At 45.7% G+C, this 25,171-nt stretch overlaps 1 protein-coding gene across 7 annotated transcripts in view; it reads right to left on the reverse strand.

The window, feature by feature from the left end:
- Nucleotides 1-25,171, reverse strand: part of LOC122396323 (calcium/calmodulin-dependent protein kinase type II alpha chain) — a 127,999-nt gene that overhangs the window by 63,024 nt on the left and 39,804 nt on the right. For all 7 annotated transcript variants that reach the window (XM_043394617.1, XM_043394626.1, XM_043394634.1 and 4 more), the window contains exons 2-3: nucleotides 18,526-18,620; nucleotides 9,110-9,169 (exon numbers count right to left, since the gene is read on the reverse strand). In XM_043394617.1, the coding sequence (XP_043250552.1) occupies nucleotides 9,110-9,169; nucleotides 18,526-18,620 (155 nt within the window). The remainder of the gene's footprint in view (nucleotides 1-9,109; nucleotides 9,170-18,525; nucleotides 18,621-25,171) is intronic.

Genomic DNA, 25,171 nt, shown 5'->3' on the forward strand with positions numbered 1-25,171 from the left:
CCTCGACAGCGATACGTAACGATCGATGGCAAATTACGGCCTCGACAGCGATACGTAAAATCCATTACGATGTAACTCGAGGCATTTTTAGAATACAGTGTTTTTAAAACAACTTTGCCCACCGATTCGTGAAATTTCCTTGATACGAACGATTATCTATAGTTCCAACGTTAACAATACGAAAGATATTTTTTGAGCGCATAAACGATCTTGGTCCAATAATAAGTGTTCGTCGATAAGAATCGTGCTTGTGGGAACTTTCTGTTCGTACGAACTATAAACGAAGTCCTCTTTCGTAGTTTGATTGTTCAATAGACCTCGATGGGAATGGCGGGGCGCTTCGTAAACGAATATAAATCGCGAACGTAATATTCGCGACGTTTCGCGATCGCAACGAGAAAAGGAACGCGGAAAGTTCCGTGCTAGGGACGTAGAACTTTGAACGTAATCGCGGAAACGCGTAACTCCGCGTCGCTCTGCGTCGAGGTGTGGCTTCCGGGATCGATACTTACGCTAGTTACTCTCGTCTCTCTTTCTGCCGGCCGAGATTAAGAATAAATTGGTTCCATTGTACGATTAACTCTGTCCTTATGCACCGGTGCTCCTGGAATAAACAACCGAACTCGAATGGAAAAATTCAGGACGAAAACAAAACACTGTAGGTTTCATTTTGTATAAAATTTACTCTAGGCACTATATAGGCTCAATTCAAATCTTTGATCTCAGATTGCCTCCTGTTTATTCAATCTTGAGGTAAAAAATATATATATATAAATATGTGGGGTCCGAGAGGATGGAACCTTGGCCGTGCAGAGATTAAAAATTTCCCACGAGAACGATCGCTATCGCGGATTTATCGTCCAGAAACGCGTCATTGTCGCGTCCCGACGTTCCGGCGGCCTCGATAGCATCTTATCGCGTCGAACGATAAGCGATAGCTCATGGCGGCAGAAGAATTACCCGTTTCGAAACGCGGGTTCTCTCGCCGATAAAAATTCCCATAATAACGGTCTCCGGTTCTCTGATCTCCCGGGCTCCCCTCTTGATCCTTATTGGATCGGTCGAGGGTATCAAAGAACGGGCAGATAGGTTCCCGCGTCTTCTCCTTCTTGATCGGTTTCAGGATCATTTGAAAAGGATGAAGACCAGAGAGAGGATATCTCCTCTCGCGAACCGGCGCGGCGGCGTCTCGTTTCTACCGACGTCTCTTCAATTTTCATTAAATTCCATCGACTGGCGTCCTACCCCCGACACTGTACACGGAAAAATATCGAAAACTTTCGTGTCTCTTCGAGGCAATGCATTTGTAAACACGGATAGAAGATTAGGAGTACCAGTTCTCGATAGCAATTTTTATTTATAACTTTTAATCAGTTGGTTGACAAATTGACACGACGTTAACTTCCGAAGGAAATTTTTAAACGAAGAAAACCTTTTGGCGATCCCTTTAAAGCGGAATTTGATTTTTATTTTAAGTTAAGGCCTTTGAGGAAAGTGTTCCTACATCGCAGCTTCTTCGTGGGGCAAAACGACCCTCTAACCATGTGGCTTGGAACGTCCAGCGGAATGGATGTCGGAGTCTCAACTTCAAACGTAAGTAGAGTAGACGATACTCGAAATCAACGCGCAGAGGGGGCCGAGGAATCGTCGCAAAGCGTCGGGGAAGCCTTCGAGTTGCGGTTAAGGCGATTAGGCGATTGAAAAGTCGTCTCTCCGGTACGAATACCTCGTCACGAGAAAGCTCGTTATCGTTTCTGCATCTTTATCGCGACTAAGGCCGACTCTGTCCAAGTTCCAGAGATCAAACGACCCACCAAAGACGAACGCAGTGTTTAAAACAGTCCCACCGTGTTTCTCAAACGGTTTGCAAAATTAGAAAAATTAATATCAATTTTTTATCGCGTTGTTTGGTCGTTCATTCTTTTCGCTGCAGCGTGACCTAATTACCAGAATCATCCTGTATTTCGAACAGCTTCCGAGGTTTAATACGCGCACAAAGTTCAAGGTAACTCCGCGGTTTACTTTCTTGGAGTTGAACGTTGTCTAAACCGCGAAACATAACTCGCGAAACTGCAATCTGCGACGCGAGGCCGGGCAAATTTTATTCGCGAATAACGTATAACGTGGCAGCTGACCCAGTAATCGAGAAAACGAACGCGAGAGGCGAAGAGAAGGGAACAAAATGGATACACGGATCGAGGAGACGGAAACGGGGGCGAGAAACGGTCGGAGAAGGATCGATAGGTATCACTTGTTGACTGGAGACGGACGTAAGCCCGTACACGCCATGATGGAAACGGGCCGCAGAAGAGGACACGGTAATTCATTGGTCACGTCCAGTCGATGGATAGAGCGGTACCATGAATAAAAGAAACCCCGACTCCTTATGAATTATGGAATCGACTCGACCGATTTAACAAACTCGCGGCTTTTGTCGTCGAACCGCGAGATATCGACTTCTAATTCGTCTTGCGACACCTACGACCGTCCTCGGCGAAGGAGAACATTTTCTCTCGACCAAACTCGACCTTTCCCCATTTTTTTTTTCGTCCAACGAACCAACCAAGGAGACTGTTTCCTCGATATCTCGATCATTGCGACACGAGTCTCGATTCAGAGTTCTGTGCGTGTTACTCTTTTCAGTTTCGTCTAGCATCTTGGGATCTCTCGAGGGCCGAAAGCACGACGGAAAGACCGTAGATCAATACTCGGGCATCCACTTTCCGCCTTGCTTCCTTCGTAACCGAGCCCCACGCGACATCTTTTGTCGATCGCGTACTCGTATCTTCGTCCTGATTTACCATTCTTTAAAAATTCAATAGCGACGACCATGTACAGAAAAACAAAGGTTGTATTTAATAATGGAGTAACTCTTTTAACAAAGAAATAAAGTTACTCGTGACTCGAGCCAATAGTTTGATTTAGAATGGTTGGTGGTTCGAGAATAATCTGTTTTATAGCACGAATATAATTTTGTCGGTAACAGTGATCGTGCGTGGCAGTCCTGGAATGGATAGAAGGGTATTTTTCGACTTCTCGCGCGAGTTAACGCGGCCATTTTCCGAGAGGTGGGGGAGGGAGAAAAGTTGCCGACAAAGCGAACGATTATCTCTGAATGGGACCACGAACCGGCGGCGTCGCGCGAATAGTTTCGCTTCTGGCCAATGCGTCGGTTATACAGCGAAAGGATTCGTGACAGTTCCCTCCCTCCAGATCAATGAAATTCGTTTACAAACGAATAAAAGACCGGCGGGAGATACTCACTCGACCGTGACTCTTCACGCTCGCGTTGTCCCGAATGGGGACGCCCGCCAGTTTTCGTTCCATTCAGCCGATTAATAAAAACATTAATTGGCGTGCCGCGGGGTTTCTCACTCTCGACGAAACAGGGCGCAAATTTCTACATTCTTCGCCATTGTTCCGCGAACAATCGAACGCCCCGGCGTTCTGGTTCACCGTTCACGCGAACCTACATTTTCCAAAACAGCGGCAGAGCCTCGCGTACGTCGGAAAACTCTGAATAATTCCGATCTTTGCCTGCATTAACGTATCCTCGTCGGGAAATACTTTGAAATTACGTAATTGGTACCAAAATGATTAGAAGTTTGAATAGATTCAATAGAGCAGTATGATACCTATTCCAAAGAAAGTCAACCTATTACGGATCGCTGTATTTGTACACGTTTACGAACAATTCTATTCTATACGTGTTAATACACATGCAGATTATCCATCAGCTTGTCGGAATTATTGATTTCAGGAGCCACAACGTTTCATTTGTACGCGTGATTTGATAATCGGTTCATGGCAGGATGTAATATTTAAATACACCGGTAGAAATCGTATTATTCAAATAACGCAAATATAGGAATATTTTCTTCTTCAATTTGAACGATCAAATATTAAAATTTCATTTGTTTCGATACGATAAAATTCAATATTCGAACGTTTCAGACGTAATCCAATGGGTTTTTCGTTGGAGTATTTGAAAAATCTCTTTGCGAAGGGACAGCTGTTTTTCTTGTTCGACGGCAAAAAGTAACGCGTGTGCTGACAGTTTTTGTTGTTGTCGTGGTTGGCACGTGTTACCGCTTTCGATGACTATCAGAGCAAATACGCCGGTGCACGTCAGTTTTTCTGATCGGTATCGCGTAAAGTTCACCCGCACGCGAACACTCTGTTACGAACGGTGGCTATTGTTTCGTTTAATTAGGTTCATTTGCGGCTGGACTGCGAGCATGGTCACGGCCAATTATGCTCGCGTCGAACGCGTGTCGCGTGGGTTTAAATCCCACGAGCGACTCCTTCGAATGCGTTGTAAAATGGTTCGCTGAACCACGATTACGATTTATAGTCATCGAGTTCACTGTCCTCGCTAAAAAATTGCAGCTAATTAGAATTAAATACCGAGTAAACATGAAAAGTATAAATTGATACGATTTGGAGATGTCATTAACCCCCAATTTGTAATATTAATACATCAATGATCGTAATAATATCAATTTACTTGTTCATACATGCCAGATATATCGTTACATCGAAGAATGCTTGTTCCATTTAATCAGATTTTACCATTCACGGGTTAATTTATATATTCATATAACTTCCGTGTATTTAAACGCGATGTATCGAATCGAACGTCGAGAGTATCGTCAAGAGACGTCCATCCCCGAGCCACAATTTCTAATCTCGATCCCGATTCAGCACGGTCTGCGTCCGTCCAAATTTCTAGGCCATCGATCCTCCCTCCCCGACCGTGCAAAAATAAAATACATAAATCTGATTATCGAATCTCGTCGGAGAACAAAGAGCAAGCGAGCTCGGCGATAATCTCTTTAGCCGAGGCAGCGAGTCTATTTTAAATCTGAAGCGATTCAGACACCTGTTATATCTCTAACCCGTTATCCGTGCATCGTCGACGCTCTTCGAGGGACCACCCTTAGCGTTGATCTTGCAAAAAACCACGGCTGCCTCTCGAGCATCGCTTGGCACGTCCAAAAATTTCATCCTCCCCCCCGGCTACGACACGAATTGGCCAGAATCCAGTCGAGTCTCGGGGTTTATCAATTTCTAAAATTCCCCACCGTCGGTTTTCTTTGCATTTTTCGATATTTCGAGACGTTTCGAGTCCACGAATAACGCCGCGAAACGATCGCTGCAACCCGACAGGCTTCATTGTGTTCGGTTCCTAACAGTTGGCAACTCACGTTTTGTGGTGCTCTCGAGTCGGACATGCTTGTCACATTCTCCTGTTTATCACTCTCCGAGACACTATTTCCAGGTAAGTTATGATGTTTCTACATATTTCATGGTAACAGTTTCTACAGTAAACGTGCATGATATACGCGACGCGGTAACATAATTCTCAAATTGGTACGATAAAGTTAACCCCTTGGCGTACAATAACGTGTCTAACTCGTTACAATTTTTTATATAATATAATAAAAATATAATAAAATCAACACAAAGTTTTGGAATCTTATCTTGGCAACCAAAGATAATTTTACTATAATTGATTACTTCGAAATGGACTGAATTTCGACGATATCCACGTATCGAGCGTTTCGATTATACCCAACCTAAATTAACGAAGGTTCCGTGAAGCATGATCTGGCAGAGGTTTCGAGGAACAGTGGCAGTTAACGTGTTACAGGGTTCCTGGATCTGGTTTTACGGTTTTCCGTTCAGGGAAGGTCGCGATACCGATCGTTCGGGGAAGACCATTTCGCGTACGGTTAATTCGCCAGTAATGTCTGTTCCACGTGCGAGCGTCTGGCACGCGAACGATAATAGCGCGAGGCGAAAGAGCCCTGTTGGTCTCCCGAGGGAACAATCTTGGCTCCGTGGCAGCCAAGTATCTTCGATTAATTGGTATCGTCTGAACTTTGGTTTAATAGCTCGGTCACGGTAGTTGGACATTAGGCTACCTCGAGATACCGGGGGACCTTTGAGAAACGGCGTTCGCTGATCACGGAACGGGGTCACGAATTTGTAAGGAAAACCAGTTATCGCATGGTAAATTATCGACGATCGTCTTTACTCGCGATTAAGGACACAGTTTCGTGTAAGCTACTTCAGGGATTTTATCTTTATCGCCTGCAATGGGCTGGGAGAACAAATTTCATCCGCAAAAGTGTTCGTTTGGAGTGTGAAACCTGTTATTAATAAATCTGTTTGTGCATAATGGAAGGCTCTGGTACAATCTCCAAATGCAACATGAATTGTAGACGAAGTCAAGATCACACTTAGATATTTACAAAGGAATTTAATTACTGCAGATTAAAAGAAATAAGTCACAGAAACTTCTACTCGATAAGACCTCTAATCACGACCCACGCCCACGCTGCAATTTCTCGTGATCTTGACCATCAAAATCTCTCGATCGAACACCGGCTGTGGAGAACTCGAGGAGCAGTCTCGCGCGAGTAATTTTCATCATCCAAACGTCGCACGATCAAACCAAACCCCCGCAAAGACCATCGTGAAACGGGCCAAGCGACGTCGCGGATAAAAGCGTTCTGCTCGGATCTGGGCGGCGTGTACGAGCGCGGATGTACACAGGTGGTCGCAAACGTTCGAGCCCAGCCTAATTATCCACGGAGGCACGAATCGCACGGGTAATTAGCCAGGGAATTGCCGAACACCGAGTTACATACAGGCGATTGGCTCCCGGCGTAACCGATACGATCCGTCTCGCTCGTCTTTCCCGCGTTCCGCGCCGTCGCTTTTTTTCCGCGCCGTCGCGTCCGCGAATTTTCCACCGCCATTAATTCGAGAATAATGAGAATAAAAAACCACATTGCTCTCGACCGATGCTGGATTTAATTTCTTGAATTTTCTTAACATCTGAAAGACTCCTGTATATCTTTGGAACCAAAATGGTGTCGTTCGTCGCGCGCTGCAGCCAGTAACTCTCGACGCGCTTCTACAAGGCTTAATGACTTCCGAGGGGGTGGAAAAGTTGCAGTTTTCTTTCCCCCCGAGTTCGTTCCGTCGAGGGGACGAGGGATGCAAAAATGGAGTCGACGGGGCGAGGCCGCGGCGTGCATATGTCGGATTTATGGTGGTCATAAAGGACGTCGGGGCAACGTGCTCGCGAAACTTTCGCAGTTGTACTCCGTGGACGAAGTTCCGCGCGGTCGGCACGCGTGTACGTGGCGGACCGTATAGTTTCCACGACGCGGAGGCATAAACCCGGAATATACGGTCGTATCTCGCGCGCCGATGTTCCGACGTATGCTAATTTTCCGCGGGAATTAAACTAGCATCGCGCGCCCGCGTTAAACGAGCCTCGATGTTCTCGAGACAATCGCCTTTCGGGGTAGTTTGCCCTTCTACCCCCGAAGACACCTTTGTTCGATAGACACGAGTATATCTTTGCACTCTGCGGCGATGGTTCTTTTTATTATCGAGGCACTCGATAATTGCACCATTTTGAGATATTATAATTCCGCATAATTCTGCCTGGAGTTCGGTGGTTCGAGTTATAATATTTCCTTTCGTTCGTAGAATTAACGGGCAAAGTACGTAAATCCTCGCGGATGAGAGTATGTTGTGCGCTTGACAGGCCGATAGTATCCAGAGTGTGGAAGCGTAAACTCGAAATATACGACGAACGCTCGGAAGAGTGTCTCTCGTCAGAATAGGGGGTAATTTTCGGTAGAGATTAACTTGCCAGTCGACGTTCCAAACGTAAAACCAACGCCCCCGATCCGTTCCATGAAAATTCACCGGCGGATTTTCGCTCGAATTAAAAATTTACTAATTTTTAAAATCTGGATAAGAATATTGCCCTTGATCGTTACGAGGTACCCGATTTTAGTTCGAGGAGCGAAATAATCGTGAATTGTTGGGATCTTAACGAATTGCCGGCGATCGGAAATAATGCTGGTTCCATTTCCAACCCTTATAATATAAGAAATAGTTCTGCTACGTCCGACCACAGCAACCTGTCACGAACACCGCCACTCGCCTTTAGCTTTGACCGTCTCTTTTCAGCAAATTGCACTCTGTTCGAGGTTCGTCGGAAGCAGCGAACCGTGAGGACACTTAGTTAACGAGCTGCTGCAGTTTAACGGGCGAGGGCTGCGCCGGGATCCCATAATCCCGAGCGTAATCCTGCTGCCCGTTCAGGGATGCTGACCTTTCGGAGCCTAAATGTCTACCAGTCTGCGGTATCGACGATGCGAGCTGCATTTCTCCGGAACGCGTACTCTTGCAAGATACCTACGCTGAAACGTCCACTGTGCCACCCAATAATATTGCAAAACAATAACAGAATATAATATCAAAATCCTGGTATTATTTTTTACAGCAAACACGACGAAGAGAATTATTTTAAAGGCCTCCATTTTGGACCAAAGCTTAGGAAATCGTTGCTAAAAAATTTCACAAATAGTTTTCGCGTAACAAAATTCCAAAAAACGACCTACTTTCTCACGCGTCCAGACTAGAGAAAGCCTGGAAATTCGATGTAGATCAACTATTCGAAATCGAGATCGTGTACTCATTGGGAGATGGTGCTCGTGGCAAATATCGATGATTCTTTTTGGGGAAGTACCGTGGACGAGATTTCCAGAGAAGCTCGAGAAGAACCAGGCCCGAGCCATCGAAGCTGGACGAGTGTAACGGCGAATTTGCCACCATGTTTTCCACGCGACGCGTTTATTCACTCTCGTTGCTTTATTGGATTCCAATATTGCCCACTGGTTATTCTCCGTTTATAATTTCCACCGTCGGGTCGGAACGCGATGGCGTCGGGGTCGATGGGGGAGCTTTCCACGTGCCCTTTGCGACGCTCGAATAAATATATTTTCACGATCTATTGGACGCCTCCCTTTACGGTTACGGTGCTTTAATGGACACGCGGAAATTCACCCTGAATTCCGCGCCGATTCGTGCATTAAATTTTTACCATCGAAACCGTGCAACGACGCTATAAATCGCCGGGATTCGACTCTATTTCGAGGAACTCGACGCAATATTTGTCGGAATCCCGAAACGATTCGCACGTAAAGGACGTATAATTCTTATCGACGGTGCACACTCGCTGCTATTTCGTTCTAAACATTTCAATTTTACCGAGGAAGAAAGCGTAAGCAAAACTTACCGATATTTTGATGCTGCAATTTTCTGCATATCCGCGCCTCGCGTTCGAGCTTTTGAAAATCTGAAACAGAAGAGACAACAATCTCTAAATACCATTGTAAAGTACAGAACGATGCCTAATCGTTCGATCCTTTTTATATTCCTGAAATTCAGAACCTTAGATCCAGAATATTGTTAGTTCTATCGCAAATTAACCGAGGAGCCAAATTGTGGATAAAGGCTGGAGGAAATTCGTTTAAAAGACGGATCGTGCCATTTAGGCGATTAGACGAGCATCTGTGACAGTGAAACACGCGATCGAGGCTCGAAACACACGCTACGGATATCCGCGAGCCTCGCTCGCATTCCGATTTGGATCCGGGCGAGCTTTATCGCGAAAGTTTCGCGGTAACGACAGCCAATGCTGAGTATAGTCATTACCGCGAAATCGACTTTCCCAACGAGGTCCCTTGACGAGTTTCCTCGTGGGTAATTCACCAAGGACCGCGATAAAATTGGATTTGTCGGTGGCCGGGTCATTTCGAGGACGATTTCCTGTTTCCTTTCTATGTACGCGGCCCTGAACGGCTGCCCCTTCGAAAATCGATGACCGATTCTTCCGTTATCGAACGACACCGATGCACCGGCGATTGATTAGGCCACTATTCCCATCAGGAACGCTTAAAAAAATCAAACATCTTTTTATCGAATTCCCCGAACGCCTACGCGACTTTTTTCTGTCGAATTTTCTTTACGCGCGAATCCATTCATTGAATTTTCCGAGTGTATGTACCCTTCGATCGCGTTATTACATTTCCTGGAAGCACGTATTCTTGAAAATATTCCTTAAAAGGGGTCCTTGAATTTTCCGAACGTATGTGCCTATGAATTTTTTATTGGAATTTTTCCTATCGAATTTTTCTGATCTTCGAATTTTTTTTATTGAATTCTCTGGGACTATGTATTATTCGTGAAAGTACGTTCCTTTGAGACTGCATATCCTTGAACTGTTTTATTGGATTCTTTTGGAGAATGTATCCTTGAAAGCGTGCGCTATGAATTTTACGCCGATATAGGAAAAATTATCGAGGCTGCACAACTTTGAAGAGAACGACACGCACGGTGACAAGCAGATATAACGTTGCGTTCTTGACCTTTTGGGGAGAATAGCCACGGGACAGGATTGAAAAAGTCGCAAACCAGTCGCCAGCTCGTTATCATAACATTTGTCGAAGCAGTACGAAATTAAATTGAATTAAATTAAATTTTCTCAAAAGGTTGTTTCGATCGATTGCCGTTTGTAAAAATAAGCCAATCGCGTCAGATGTTAAAACCATTGTTTGGAGCGTTGAAATTTATATTTCTGAAGCTTTCCAAGGAAGAAAAATTCCAATAACGGGTTAAGTAATCGCCTTCCTGATGGGAATCGAGCCATAAATGGAACGCTTCCGGCTACGCGTTTCGAATCTACGCCCATTAATACGCTTACTGCTGTCACGCATCGTTTACGTCTGTCGATTTCCACGGAATAATACACTAAAATCCGCAATAGATTGATCCGCCGTAACGTAAATGACGAAAATTACAGCGTCCAGCGATTACAATTTCGTTCGAACCTAGAGCGAAATTAAGGGAGGAAAATGAATTCCAGGATTCGAGTGCGAACTCCTCGGGGCGATCGAGGGTTGAAAAACGTCATACCCCGTTGCGTGATATTTTATTTGTACCAATAACGTCGATCGTGGCCGCGAAAAGCCATTTATTGTTTAAACTCGATAAGTCGCCACGTCGAAATAAAGCGACGATAAATTTGAATCGTTACGAAATTGAACCGATCTATTTATTTCTTACTCTTGTCGGCGCGCAGGATAAATTGCCGCAATTTTTCGGTAATATTTTCAGGAATATTATTGTTGTTATTTATTTGTAAGTGGACTGGTAGTTCTTTACGCGCATAACACTTTAACGAGAAAAATGGATATCGAAAATTTACGACGGTCGCGTGCACTGGAGTACCGTTACTCGGAGCAAGTAGAAACATCGTAGAATGGTCAGACGCGCCGGGCAAGTAGAATTCAATATGTAAATTCAATTATCTCGAAAACGGAACATTATACGGGAAAATTTTATTCCACGTATTCGATTCTCTTTTTCACACAGATTATTAATTTCTCCCTGTATAAAATATTCCAAAAGAAACAGAATCGATACATTACAAACAAAAACTAAAGAAACTAAGTCCCCCTCGTCGTATTTTTTTTTTGAGAGAAAATATAATTTCAGTCGGTGGTGGTTCGACCAGAGCCAAAAATGGCGGTGAAAATGTATACAGGATGTTCGTTTCGTGCGTGAACCAGGACATTTCTCCTGATTTGCTCGCGCACGTTCACCACCGCCTATAATTAAATCTCCGGGCGCACCGAGCCTCCCCCACGGTCTTCGTCCCACCCCAGGAGCCACATTAAACAACCAGAATTAACGAGCACCTACGACGCGACAAGGGTCCACGAAGAACACTGGAGGCGCACGAGGAGAAGCAAATTGGAGGACGGACCACTTGACGGGGGAGGGAAAAAATAAAAGAAAAAAAAGCAAAAAAAATCGTGAAACTAGGTTATTCGACAACGTCGTTTCCCTTCTACGAGCGATTCCAATTGCTCGTGCCTCGTCGCGGGACGAAAGAACCGCGAATTCGGGGTTAAACCAAGCGGACCGCGAGACCGCGCTAAAAATAATATTTTTCTAGCCAATTTCTGGCAGCGAGCTCTCGAGAACCGTCGTTAGCCGCGACCATAAAATTAATTGGACGCCAATTGGTGTTTTTCACGGACGTTTGCTTCGATTGATTCGAACTGGTATTGTTTGTATCATCCCTTGAATTCGTTCGAGGGTTCGAAAGTACCCCCATCGAAATCTACGTTATGTCTTAACAGAATTTGGGTTCAAAACATCGTTTGCTACATTACTGACGAGCTAAAGGTACCTTCGATGGTTGAAAAAAATCGTTAAGGGATGGTAGAATTAAAATAATCGTGGTTTCTTGCTAAAAACCGAATTATTCCAGCAAATAGCGCGCCTCTAGAACTAGCTTCGTTTCAGCCAGATTAAGATACAATCGTCGCTACTGGTGGCCCCTTTCTCGCCATCTGAGACCCTTTATCGTAAAAGCCTCGCCACCGCAACTTGCAGATTAACAAACAGATTGTGCAAACAGACTCTAACATCGAATCCTCGCGGAGGGAGTTTGTCGAGTTGCGTTCCACTAGATTCCAAGACGTTCGATCCCATCCTCGTTCTGGGGCTGAAGGGCCATCGAAATTAAAATACGCTTCGTTGCCAAGTCACGATAACGACGTGCTTAACCCCTCCGTTCTACGATTTGTTCTCAAGCAAATGTACTCAGACTGTTTCATTTTATCGCAGCGTCCACGATTATTACAAATAAAATTAATATCGTTGTCACTTAAGGGGTTGAACTCCGGGGAGCCTATTCATTTCCAGATTATTCGTAGGTTTGATTATGAATTTCACTGATTTTTCGACCGAAATGTCGCGGGGGTCTTTGGTCTGTTTGGCAGTCGAAATCGTCGTTCCGTGTTTTCAAGCCCGGAGCCGGCGTTGCACAGGATTAGGCGAGGCTCGGTGAACGGTTAACGAGCCACCCTTGTTTGAGCTAAACTCGTTACCCCGGTGCACCGTGCCACGGGCGACGAAACCGCATGCACAAGAGTCGCCGGAAAGATAGGTGTACACAAAGATTTTTCCACCCACAATCGGTACACGCTTCTCGCTAAATTTCGTCTACCTTAACGAACGAGATTCATTTTCGACCCGATGAATTTCCATTTCAATTACACGCCAAGAATCGCTTTGATTTCGATTCGAATTTACTAATTCCGACCCCCTCCCAGGCTCGGTGCGAAAGAACCGTCCGACAACAACGGCTCCCGAGATGTTAAGCTCGTTTCTTAACCGGCTTTGTCACGCTAATGGGGATTGAAGTACAAAAGCGATGGAAGGGTTTAATCGTAGACAGTTTGAGAAGTAATTTAACGTTACAGCTTCGAACGATTCTGCCTCGCAAGCTATCGTGAACTAGAAAACATCGTTCGGCCTCTTTGGAAAGAAATTTTATTATTTAATATTTTTCCATCGTCGTCGATTTTTGTAGAAAGGAAGGAGAATATTTTAAAGAGAAAAGTCCGCGAAACTTGGTCGAAGATCCACTAAATAAGCGAATAATTAATTGTCAGAAGTTTCCGGCCGTGGCAGACGCGCCCAGAAGTCATCAAAGTCTCCGGCAACGACGCACAACACGTACGAGCCAATTATTCAGAAACAGGTGCGCCATTGCGATTCGAGATTACCGAGCAATGTGTCTCCGAGATAAGGGAGCCCGTCTTTTTCCGCGACGAGCAACTTTTCGTCGTAAATTCAAATGTATCCGAGTAATCGTGGAGCAAGTTTAAAAGGGGAAGCCCGGCGGAGGCCATTCCTTCGCCCTAAAACGGAATTCATAGCTCTTGGAACAAAGTTCTGTATGCTAACCGTAGCAGAGTTGGGCAAATTACTTCTTCTCTTTTTTTATTATTATTATTCATTTATTGACGGGGAGAAACCCTTCGGTTTTTATTTCAGATTCGTTCTTAAACCTAATTGTTTATGTTTCAAACTGGAACAAACGTAAAATTCTGATTCGTGAATCGAGAATAAAATTCGCCCAACTCTGATCCAGCGGAGCCAGAAGTCAGGCTGCTCTCTGATCGTCCTTGGTGTGTTCTTTCCACTCTCTGGCGAGCAACAGCTCGATCCCGTGCAGGATAAAAATAAGAAGATCTTCCTCGTGCGCCGGGTGCGTAATCCCGTTGAAACGTCGGACGCGCTCTCGCGACCGCTTTGAGCTAACGAGAAGAGAGGAATCGTTCTTTTTGCGTTACAAGGCCGGTTGGTTTGCGTCCGATGGAGCACGAATGTCACGAAAGTCGGCAGAAACTCTGCCACGAAGCTGCTTGAACACGGCTGCCAAGGTTGGAAGAGGGAGAAAAGGGAGGGCTGGTCGATGCGCAGCCCTTGATCTCTCGGGCGTGATAAGAATATCGCCCGTGGAAATGCATTTTGCCTCTCGACGCTATCGTGCCATAAGAGAGAGCCGATCCTCTGCTTTTTCTCGCGGGAACAGCTGACTGAAAGCGTGAACTTGACGATCGAACCCTCCCCTCGACCCTTCGAAAAGCCACCCCTGAAACGGGCACGAATCCTTTTCGAAGATTAGGTATATTTTTTTAAATAGTGAAACAAGTCCATTCTCAATAATCGAAAAAGAAACGTGGTTTAAAGGGGTGGAGAACGTTCAACTTCGGGTTAAAGGGAGTATCGTTGGCCCGTGCATAATTATTTATCAGACACGATTCCCGATGGCGGAGGAAAGTCGATAAACAGAACAGGAAAGAGAAATTGATAGGGGAAAGGAACGTGCGAACGTTGCCAGCCTCGTCTCCCGTCCTCTTTGAATCCTCGTTGCCGCGAATCAGAATTTCAAATGGCCAACGGCGCTGACGAAACTCCAGAGCAAAGTGCTCGATTAATTATTCGACGAGCTGGAAGCCGATGCTCCGTTCTTACGGGGCCGTTCCGGACTGATCATCCGAAATCCTGGCGAATCTTGCACCTTGAGGATCCTCGAGTCTCGAGAATTAACTCGATGAAGGAGAACCTTTGATCGCCCGTCGCTCAAATCTTCCTCCTTCCTCAGATTTCTGCCATCCGGATTCATCGTAAATTCCATCCAAATTTCCCAATTTTAAAATTGGTTACTAAATTGCCCCAGTCTACATCACGAAAAGCAACCCTACATTGATATGGAACCTTTGAAGAATAAATTGTGACTATAAAATCGAGAGCATCGATTCCTAATAATTTACTAGAAAACGAGGAACAGGGGTTAACGTAATGCAGCAAGCTCGGGGGTGTTTCGAAGCCCTCGCGAGCGTCAGGAAATGGCGGCCAGGGGGGATCGGATTTAGGGGTAAATCGGTGGAGAAAGCGAGCAGCGATTCTCCTTTCGCGTGGCGATTGTCCCGGGCGATTCAAGGTGAACGCGACGCGAGCTTTATTCGTTTCAGCGAGCGCGCAGTCGAACGACGGCCGTGGCGGGTCGGTCAAGAGGTTACTGGAGCAAGGTCGTAGCCGTTGGAAGAGGGTGCGACCGTGCCATCCCTCTTCGCGCGTGCCACAGAGAGGGAGAAAGAGAGAGAGGGTTCGCTCGAGAGGGAATGAGAGGCTCATCTTCCCTGCCTACTGCAACCTTTTTTTATTTCCACCCTCGTTACCTTTCGCCTCTGCAGAGGAACTGGAACCGAAGCCAAAGATAGAAGCGGTTTCACGGTGCACGCCCACCCCGCTTCGATGCCGCGAATTAATTCCCTCACGCTGGAGAACAAACCCCCCTCCCCGCCCCTCCTGAATTTTTAACCGTACACGCGCGGGGGATGTGCCGAATTTCCACGAATTTATTCCCCGCTAAAAACGAGAGGATCGACCCGGGAAATTAGCCGTCTCGCGGCTTCAATTTCAATTAACCGAGCGTGATAGGTGATTCGTTTCGATATGAAAATCAACGCTTTTCGACTCCTTTCAGCCGGTGATCCATCGAGTTTTAATCTTTTTCGTGGCCATTCCTTGTACGAACAAATTTAAACGGTACACGTTTGTGAAATTACATTAAATCGTAAGCGAAGGGGTTAATTTTGGTAAGGGGTTTATCGACCCTCATTTTATCGCGAAGAGTTTGAACGCGTTCTCGGGGGTTGCCAGACTCGCGAAACTTCCCCGTTCGGCTGCGGGAAGATGTTTACCTTGATACCGTTCGATCGGAGGCCGTAATCGAGCTTCAGAATTCGAGCGCCGCGTGGAATTTTCGAGGGTCGCGCGCAGAATGCGGGGGCAAGAATCCCCGCGCGGGGGTAAAGACCAAACAGGAGCAAAAAGTCGCGGAGCACCGCGCGTTCGCGTAATCAGAGCGCAATTTCGTACGCGTTTCCCAACAAACGACGAAAATAGATCCCGAATTCTCACGATTCTTCCGAAAGCATTGCTCGAAGCAATAGAAAATAACTCATAATTCTGTGTTATATTTTTCGTTGTAAAAAAAAACGTAGAGAGGAAAAGTTTTGCTGTTAAAGGAAGTCGCTAAAAACTGGAATTCTTTCCAAGGAGATCATCTGGGTCAGCGAAGCGACGAACTCTTTCATCAATCAAACTTCAGGGTGAAAATTGCTTCGCGTTTGGAACGCTCTGAGATTAGTTCTTCGGCTTCGAAAGAAATATTTTGCGCCGCTTGGCGAACACTGTTCTACGTAGACCAGTAAAGGATGAGCCAAATAACCGAACGTGACTCTGAAAATCCCGCAAGAAGCTACTGTATTATAATTTGAACCGAGAAACACGGAACCGTAATTAGCTTTCGAGCCCCTTTGCACCAAGTTTCCCGACGAAAGAAAAATTTCATCGACTATATTTTAGCGAAACGCGTAATTTTCATTGGGAGGCAAGGAAACACTTTTGTCGCGCGATAGAATTATAAATTTCGACACGTGCTGCACAACGTGTTCCAACCGACGAGTACGCGACGTGTCCAAATTAATAATTTTATCACGTAACAGTAGGATTTCCTTGTCTTGTTATGCAAAGTAACGAGAGTTACGATTTTATTCAAGTTTTGGACAATTGTTACGAGATTTGGACGGTAAAATTCTGAGAAATTTCTGTCAATGGCGTCGCAGCAACGCTGTATCTCAATGTTCTCCCTGAATCAGACACCTTCCCGTATATTTAGAGTTCCGTGAAACAACTGCGAGACGCGAATGAGTCAACGCGAGCGCACATTAGGATCGTTGCCAACGAATCGATTGATAGCGACAATGGAGCTTATGATACGAAAGCTCCAACAACGACCAGTGGCGAATACGAAGCTGAAAAAGGACTATGAGAAACGTAAATCCCTTCTCCATGTTAAAAAAAAACTGAAAGAATTCTCACTACGAATCTCTGTTAATAATACAAAAGTAAATATTACAGGCAAACACATCGATTGGTTTTAGGTGTGTTTCCTAATCTATTTCTGTGATAAAAAAAATGCAATATAATGTTCCAATTGCCTCCAAAATATACAAACTCGTATATTCGGAATCCTAGAATTTTTTCACTATTCTACGTTACCCCCTTCCCTTGGAGTTCTAGATCCGCCAGCAGTGACGATCCTTCCGGTACTAAATTCAACGATGAGAACCCGAAGGAGCTCCGGAACGGGGCCGTGGAGAGACACCGGAAACGGAAGCGGATATTCTCGAATTGAATACTGAAAATTGCCATTCTGCGTCGTAAAACGTAGCCGTGGTTATTGCACGATCGTCGGGGAACACCGAAGTCGAGCACAGAATTACGAAAACAGACATTCGACGTGCAACTTCTCCACGAAATTGAGAACAAAAAATTTATAAAAATTAAAGTTTATCTCAGAAATGTTATCCCCAATTTTTGAGAACGTTATTCCAGGAAAAAGGTAAATAATCGCTGGTGTACGGTTTGTGAGGGTCCTGATCAGCCCGGTTAAGTTCGATCGATGGGTACGCGATGCCGTTTATCGGATAACGCTTGCTTCGTCCCGATATTTTGATTGATTCGATTAGGACGGTCGTTTGGCTTCCGCAGCCGCGCTTCCGACCGTTGCCCGATCATTTCTCGTCTCGAGTTTCACCCATCGAGAAGGAGTTGTTTTCCTGGACCGGGGATCGCCGCGGCACTGGCAACTGTTAGCAGCGATGGAATGTTGGCAGGTTGACAACGGCGTCGATCGTTGTTTTTAGACGCTAAGTCTTCGCGTACGGAGGCCCGGCTCTTTCCGCGATTCCGTGTCTAATCGCGAGAAGTGCCCGAACAATGCCTCCGGACAGAAATAATTACCATGTGCCCGCTGGCAAAACGAACCATGACGACGCACCTGAGCCATCTGGGACCAACTGTACCGTACTTAATTCGTGGGGGCCGTACGGGACGTTTAATGCTTCGAGAATTTACGACCGCGAAACAATTATAGAAATGTCGCCACCGGTGGTCCTTCTAGCATTTGTATCTCTATTGTTTCGTGGATCGACGAATTCTTTGAAAAACATTTCCAAGAAATTGTTCAAAAATCAACTCTCGAACAACAGACTCGTTTTAATCGTCTTACGATCCCAAAATAGAGTTTCTATGGATCACGGAATGGTAATGTTCGACTAGTCCTAGTTACCAGCGAAATAGTTGAAATGCACGCGTGTAAACACGTGACGAAACAGCACCACGCGCCGTGAACATCGTGCAACGTGACTATTCCTCTGCAAATACGAAGCTTTGCATCGGATCGCGATCGGATTTCGCTGGAAAATGGTTTCTGCTTACCTCTGGACGTGAGCTTTTTCGTGTTTATAATTTTCGCCGCGAACTCGTGGCCGGTACTCTTCTGGACGCATCGCCGCACCACGGAGAAGGCGCCCCTGAAACAGCCCAAAACGTGGTTTCGTTAATGCGCATCAAATATTAGAACGCCCGAAACGCGATGAAACATTCAACGAATATTCGCCGACGAAAAGCGCTCCAGCCAATCTGTTAATTAAGCTGACTGCAGCTTCGCGGCTGCAGCCTCTCTCAAAACTTTCCGCTACGCCTATCTACCGTATATGTATTATACGTACATATGTATTTATCCCTTAAACTAGCGGTGCTCAACGGGAAACTCTGCTTGGGCCATATTTATAAACACTTTGACCACGTTTCGAACCTGAGTTTCGTGACTAGCTTTATTTTAGAAAAAACAATTAATGAAGGTTTTAAAAGAGTTAAAAGATGCACAAATGGGGAACAGAAAAGAATTGGTGACTGATCTTATAATTAATAGACGCGTTATAGACCATTATAGACGCTATTGCGTGTTTAGGAAAGAAAACGATCGATCATACGTGGTAGATAGATACTAAAATCGTAGGATGTAGGGTTAAGCCGTATGACAACGATAAGGGAACACATTCTAGCGAACCAGCTAGAATGGAAGATCGGAAGGTTAAGCACCCTTAAGCACTATAGGACACATTGTTGTCCGCTAAGTCTTTCTCAGCTATGGATTATAGGGGATACAATGTCCACTAAAGCTTTCGAAGGTTAAGTAGCTAAGCAAGTTGCTTTATTGTCACCTTGTTTCCGCCGATCATGCGCGCTTCTAGCTTCGTCTCGAATAGCAATCGACGTATGTATCGTCAACTCGCAACCACGTGCACTCCAAAGAGAATCAGAACCAAAGTAAAAATCGAATATTCTTTTAATGCATTTCACCGTAGAGAAGGGTTGGTGTTTTCGAAGATGGAGAATCTTGGCGGACCGAGTCAACCAACAGACATTAATAACCACGGAAAGACGAAGTACCGCGTGGATGGACTTCGAAATGCGAGTGTTTTGTCTTAGGCCGCGCTTTGTCTACGGATAATCGGCGAAAGAAACGAAGCCACGGTGGGCGAAGGATGACCCAGATCTCTTTCGATGCAATTAGCAAACGGAAGAAGGCAGAAATTGAAACTACGGCCTCGCACCGGCTCCCAGAACCGTTATTTATTCGCGTCCCGTTGATTGTTTCCCACGATCGGGATCTCCCGGCAACCACCATCGCAACGCAGGCCGATAATGCGCGATCGTTTTCGCCTCTGAATCGAATAAAATAAATTAATATTCCCTTCTGTGAAAGGATGACGTTGGACAAATGAATTCTTCCCATTTTTAGCACGTTCAAAAAAATAATAGAAATCTCTGGTCCAGGCGATGAAGATTTTTTTCGAAATTCTAAACCGGAATAGCCCCTCGAATACATATTCCTGGCATCGTTCGGAAAGTTAATATTAGTTCGAAAGGCAACAGGTTTCCTATTCGCGGTCTAAATCCTTCAACGAGCGCGAGAAACGAAGATTGAGACGTCGACGGACGAGCGTCGATGCGTCGTAAATCGACGGTTTTTGCCAGCCGGGGAGTGGAAGCACGCAAAGAAAACGAGGCGCGGTAATGGCTCGATCGTAATTGGTTCTCAATAGGGCGAAAAGAGACTCGCGTCACGGTCCATTCCACCGGAAAAATCGTAATCGCGCTAACGTTCCCGCGGGAATCGTGAAACTGTTCCCGTGAACTTTACGGCGGCGAATTGTCGTCGGGCTCTACGCGACGTCGGGGTAATTGGCAGAATTTATTGGACGTTGATTCCTTCTACGACTTCGTTGAAAACAATAAGGGTCTCGTTAAGTACTCTGCTGCCGGGAGTTTTCACGCCGGACGCGAAAATAACTCCGCTCGATACTGGCGCAAGCTTCGACAAACAGTCGTTCGTTTTTCGCGTTTCAACTGAAAAAAAGATGTCAGAAATGCCCATCTTTTGGACAGAGAACGTTTTGGGAACTCCAGCTATCGTTCGAAGATTATTCAGCAATCTGAGAATCGGTAGAAACGTAGAAATACTAATGGACTTTCATTCAACAGAGGGCTACGCTCGAGTCTCGCCTTTCTCGCAAGCACTCGACCTACCATCCAATGTCCCTGGTGTCCAAAGCAGAATATGAGATCTACAATGCATAGTTTTGATCCCAGAATCTTAGAAGTTGAAGAAAGCTTCGTGCCAGGGTAATTTCTAGGGACTTTAAGGGCCCAAGTTTCGAAAACGATAAACCAAGGACTCCGAGGAACGCTTCTAGAGCGCGTGAACTCCGCGAATGTCATCCATCATCCCCTGGGCGTAGAAAGAGAAAGAAAAAATGGCGGAAAGGCGCGAAGCGCGGTAGGACGAAAGGTCAAGCCCGGGTACGAGGACGCGATCGTGTTGCGGAGGTTCGTCGCGCGTATCCTTCCTTAAGTAGTTCAAGGCAGAGCGCATCGGCGCAAACGCAACTTTAATGTTTCATCCTGCGGGCGTCGGCGTCGTTGCAGGTACGCGTCAGCGCCGCGGCGCTCCTGCGCTGGTCACGCCGCGCGTTTCGCGATGAAAAAGGGCGAGGCGGCAGGCTTGGCCAGCAGTCTCCATGGAGACCAATCATTACCGGAGATTGCACGGTGACCTACGCGATACACCGAGGGATCCCGCGATCACGTGCTTCTTTCGAGAACCGTTGCCTCCTGGCCCGTACGCTCCTCGAAACCCTCCAACGTCATCGACACCGTTCCCCCGCTTCGATGTTGACTTTCCACGATCCTCGTTTCCGCCTACATCGCCCCGCCAAGTCGATTAAACCGTTATCAGAACTGACACTGGTTGTTTCAACTTCGAGGAACGCGATTGTTCGCGGTCTGATCGATTCGGGGTTGTATAAAGGGGATTCCGGTTAAATCTAGATTACGTCTACCGCAAGACAATTGTTCGGGCTTTGACTGATTGGTTGTATCGGGAGGATTTAGTTAGGATATAGATTAGATCTAGATTACCGGGTCTAAGCTATTCGAGTAATTTAACTTCATCCTTTGATATTTCCAACAAGTATAATTCAGCTGTTTCTATAGGGTTTTTCGATAAGATAGAACGCTGTATCAATTGCCGTGTATTCGCAGTGCTTTGGAAAATATCGGAATTTAGTTGAAATTTAGAGTAGACCTTTAATCTAAGTCAAGTTGATTAACCCAGAATTGCCATCATAATTTCACGAGCAAGTGGGTCGGATTAGCCCCCTATCGTCATCCACATTGTTCGTTTCTGAAGTGAGATTTTAATTTCAGGAGAGACTATTGTTCGAGCTTCGTCCGATTGATTGTATCTGGAGGATTTAGACGAAATCTAGATAAGCTCTAGGCTACTGTCCAGGTTTGGGGGTAATTTAGCTTAGATTCTATTTGATCCGAGTCGGGTTAATTAACCTGTAATTGTTGGAAGCATCGTAATTTCAAGAACGATCGATTGTACCCTTTCAACCCTTCCAGAGTATTAGCCCGCGATATTGTAAGAGTAGATTTATAAGAAGGATTTGAATTGAATTTAGATAAGGTGTATGCTAGCTCCAGGGTTCGAGGTAATTTACACTCTGTTTGATCGGAGTCTATTAACCCATAAGAATCGTTAACATTTTAGTTTCGACCCCGGGCAGATCTATTGTTCGCACCATCGACGTCGTTGCTTTAATGCTAATTTCCCAAGTCGATCAACCTGCGTTCTTATTGTTTGATTATTCCAGAAGTCGATTAACCCTTACATTGCTCATTGTTAGTCGGTCTGTGTATACAGGAACACAAGTACTCGACAAAAGATGATAAGCTGGTTCCGAAGTCTACACCCTGAAAGATTCGTATCCTTCTTATTCCTTTACGTAGCTCGAGACGTTTCCAATTCTGTATAATGTAGCACGAAGCAATAATAATGCTTGCAGCGTAGTTCCAAACGAGTCGATTAATTGGTAAGTAAATATACCGCAATTAGCTACCGAATTCCGTCGTTGGTAACCTTAACCTTCGATCTATAGACGTTCTTACATTCTTTTGCTTGCATAATGTAGTGCTTACGTCCTTAACCAACAATATTCCATTGAATCTTTATACGATTTCGTTCGCTAATAGCTTTATGATAGACTCCAAGGGCTGTTGTGCTCGATTCCCGCGATCCTCGTATCAATTTGCAAAAAATCTCTTACCATTATAGTCTGACAAATGCATGAAAGTTAAAAGCAATCCTCCGTATCGATGGTTACACATTACGAACAATTCCTTTTCAATCTTATTTCTTTAGCTTTACGTTTTCTATTTGGTAAATAAAATCGTTGACGGTAGAACAAAATAAATGCCGGCAATTCTCGATCCTCGTAGAAATTCGTGGTATCGAATGCACTTGGCCGGGCGCTATTGCGCCCGCGATTAATCGCGCTTGGCGAACGCTCGACTCGACTGGCACTTGGCGCGGAATCGTCCCTGTTTTGTTCACTAAAACGAGCTTCTGCGACGCGGATCATCCGTGCCAGTAGCGGAAAACGCGCGTAATTAACGAAAATCGCGGGAACGTTTGATTGTTCCAAGCCGCGACTCTATTTTCGAGACGGATTCAAAAGGGTCCTTTCAAGATTATTTCCCCCCTTAGAAAAAATCGTAAGTCGACCTAGACTTTTACACGTTTCGTAGAAAAAAAAATTGCAGGAGAATGCGAGCATGTAAAAATTTTTTATAGTCGCGATGAATAGTCTTTGACGGTTTAAAAAATGAAATTTCCTCGATCCTGGCACCCTCCAGCGACTCGTCCCCGGTTAAACGACGATTGACGATCGCCGTGGAAGATAGGCGACCGATCGACGGGGCAGATTCCGGGTGAAAGAGGATCCGGCCTCGCGAAGATTTCGCGAAATATTCTATTATGGTCCCGTGGAATCAGATTGGAGCGAACGGAACGGCCAGGACGTTAGACACCGCGCGTAGATTCCAAGAAAATTGAAATGCGCCGGTGGCACGGTCGACGAAGGTGGAGGAACGAAATTTCTCGATCTAAAGATAGAATCCTCTCGGCAGGCATCGGGGGATTTGTCGGGTGCGCTTTATCACAATACAAGTACATTCAATTCCTCCGCGTGACCCCCCCAAGACCCCCTCCCCTCCAACTTAATGAATATCTGGTGTCACGTGGAACGGTGTATAAAGTTTTATCGCGCTGGTCTTGGGACGCACGCCCGAAGGAACCGGGGGAGGAAGAGATGAATAAGGCGAAAACGAAAGCAAAATGAAGAGAGGAGAACCGTCCAGGGGACTTTTTTAATCGCTGTGCCATTCTACCGGCTAACGTCATCGTTATTCACTCGTGACTCCACGCTGGAGCGGGCAAAGGGCACGCTCAACCTATTTTTCCCTCCACGGAGACCGACTCCATTTTCGTTTTGTCTACGCCACGTTGTTTACATTCCGACCCGGAGCCACGGACACAGAGGGAGGAAAAATAGCAGGGAAAATGAGAACGATACCGTAAGACTGCCGGGTACGTAATTGTAAAAAAGTATGGCGAAACAGGCTGCCGGGTTTAATCGCGAGAAACGCGGAGACAGACTATGTTCGTTCGCTCCGGGAGTCTCTTGACGGTTCCTCCGCCCTCCAAACCTTGTATTTTTTCTCCTCTCGCGTTCCCACGTGAACACACAATTCTTTTTCTCTTAGTTAATAATACTGCTCCTCGCCCTTTTATTCGTCTCGACAAAATTCAAATCAGGTCCGGATGGCTGACGGTAGAATACAAAGGAAAACAATTATTTTCACCCCCCCCGTGAATAATTATTTCCGAAATATAATCTTCGCTCACCCTCCGACCCCTATATTCATCCCCCGTCTACGCACGCTTCAAAATTCCGACTCTTAACCTCGTTTATTCCGTAAACGAGTGGCCATACGCTCTAAAAGGCGGACGTTTCAGAAAAAGGCTCGTCGAGATTCGCGACGCGAAACTCGTTAAAAAAGCGCATTTCCACTTCTGGTTATCTCCTCGCCGGTGATTCGATTCTGAAAATCGCGGGCACGACGGACGCGAGGAAGTGGAACGAACGAACGAACGTGGAGGAAGGAACACGAAGGGTACCACCGACGAGAGAGGAAGCCATCGACGCAGAAACGGTGGTCGAGCGACGGCCTTGAATCGACGACGTGCAACTAGGGCGTGCAAGACCGACGATGAGCCTTCAAAGCCCAGTTTCCTGCCACCCGACGACACGTTGCGCCTTTGCACCGCCATTGCGACGACACGTCGATACCTTTAAATACACGAGCAGCCACGGTGCACGTTCCTACGATCGCGTCCGTAAGTACACGGTGCACACCGGGATCCTCGGCTATAAACGTGTCCCGATGCAACCCGTTTTATCGTCCATCGATTCCCCTAGCAGCCTACCAAACGGAAACGAGATCGCTCGCGTGTATTTCTGTTTCGACGACGCACCTCCAATTCACCCAAATCGAACAAACATACTCGTTCAACAATTTAGCAGAATTAAACCTACTAACTAATTAATCCACATTTGCAGGACCACCCTTATGAAACACTCTCTATATTTTAAATTGCTAAACAAATACA

The sequence above is a fragment of the Colletes gigas genome, unplaced genomic scaffold (genome assembly GCF_013123115.1).
Source record: "Colletes gigas isolate AHSC1104 unplaced genomic scaffold, ASM1312311v1 Colletes_gigas_Sc00001, whole genome shotgun sequence".
Taxonomy (NCBI): Eukaryota; Metazoa; Arthropoda; class Insecta; order Hymenoptera; family Colletidae; genus Colletes; species Colletes gigas.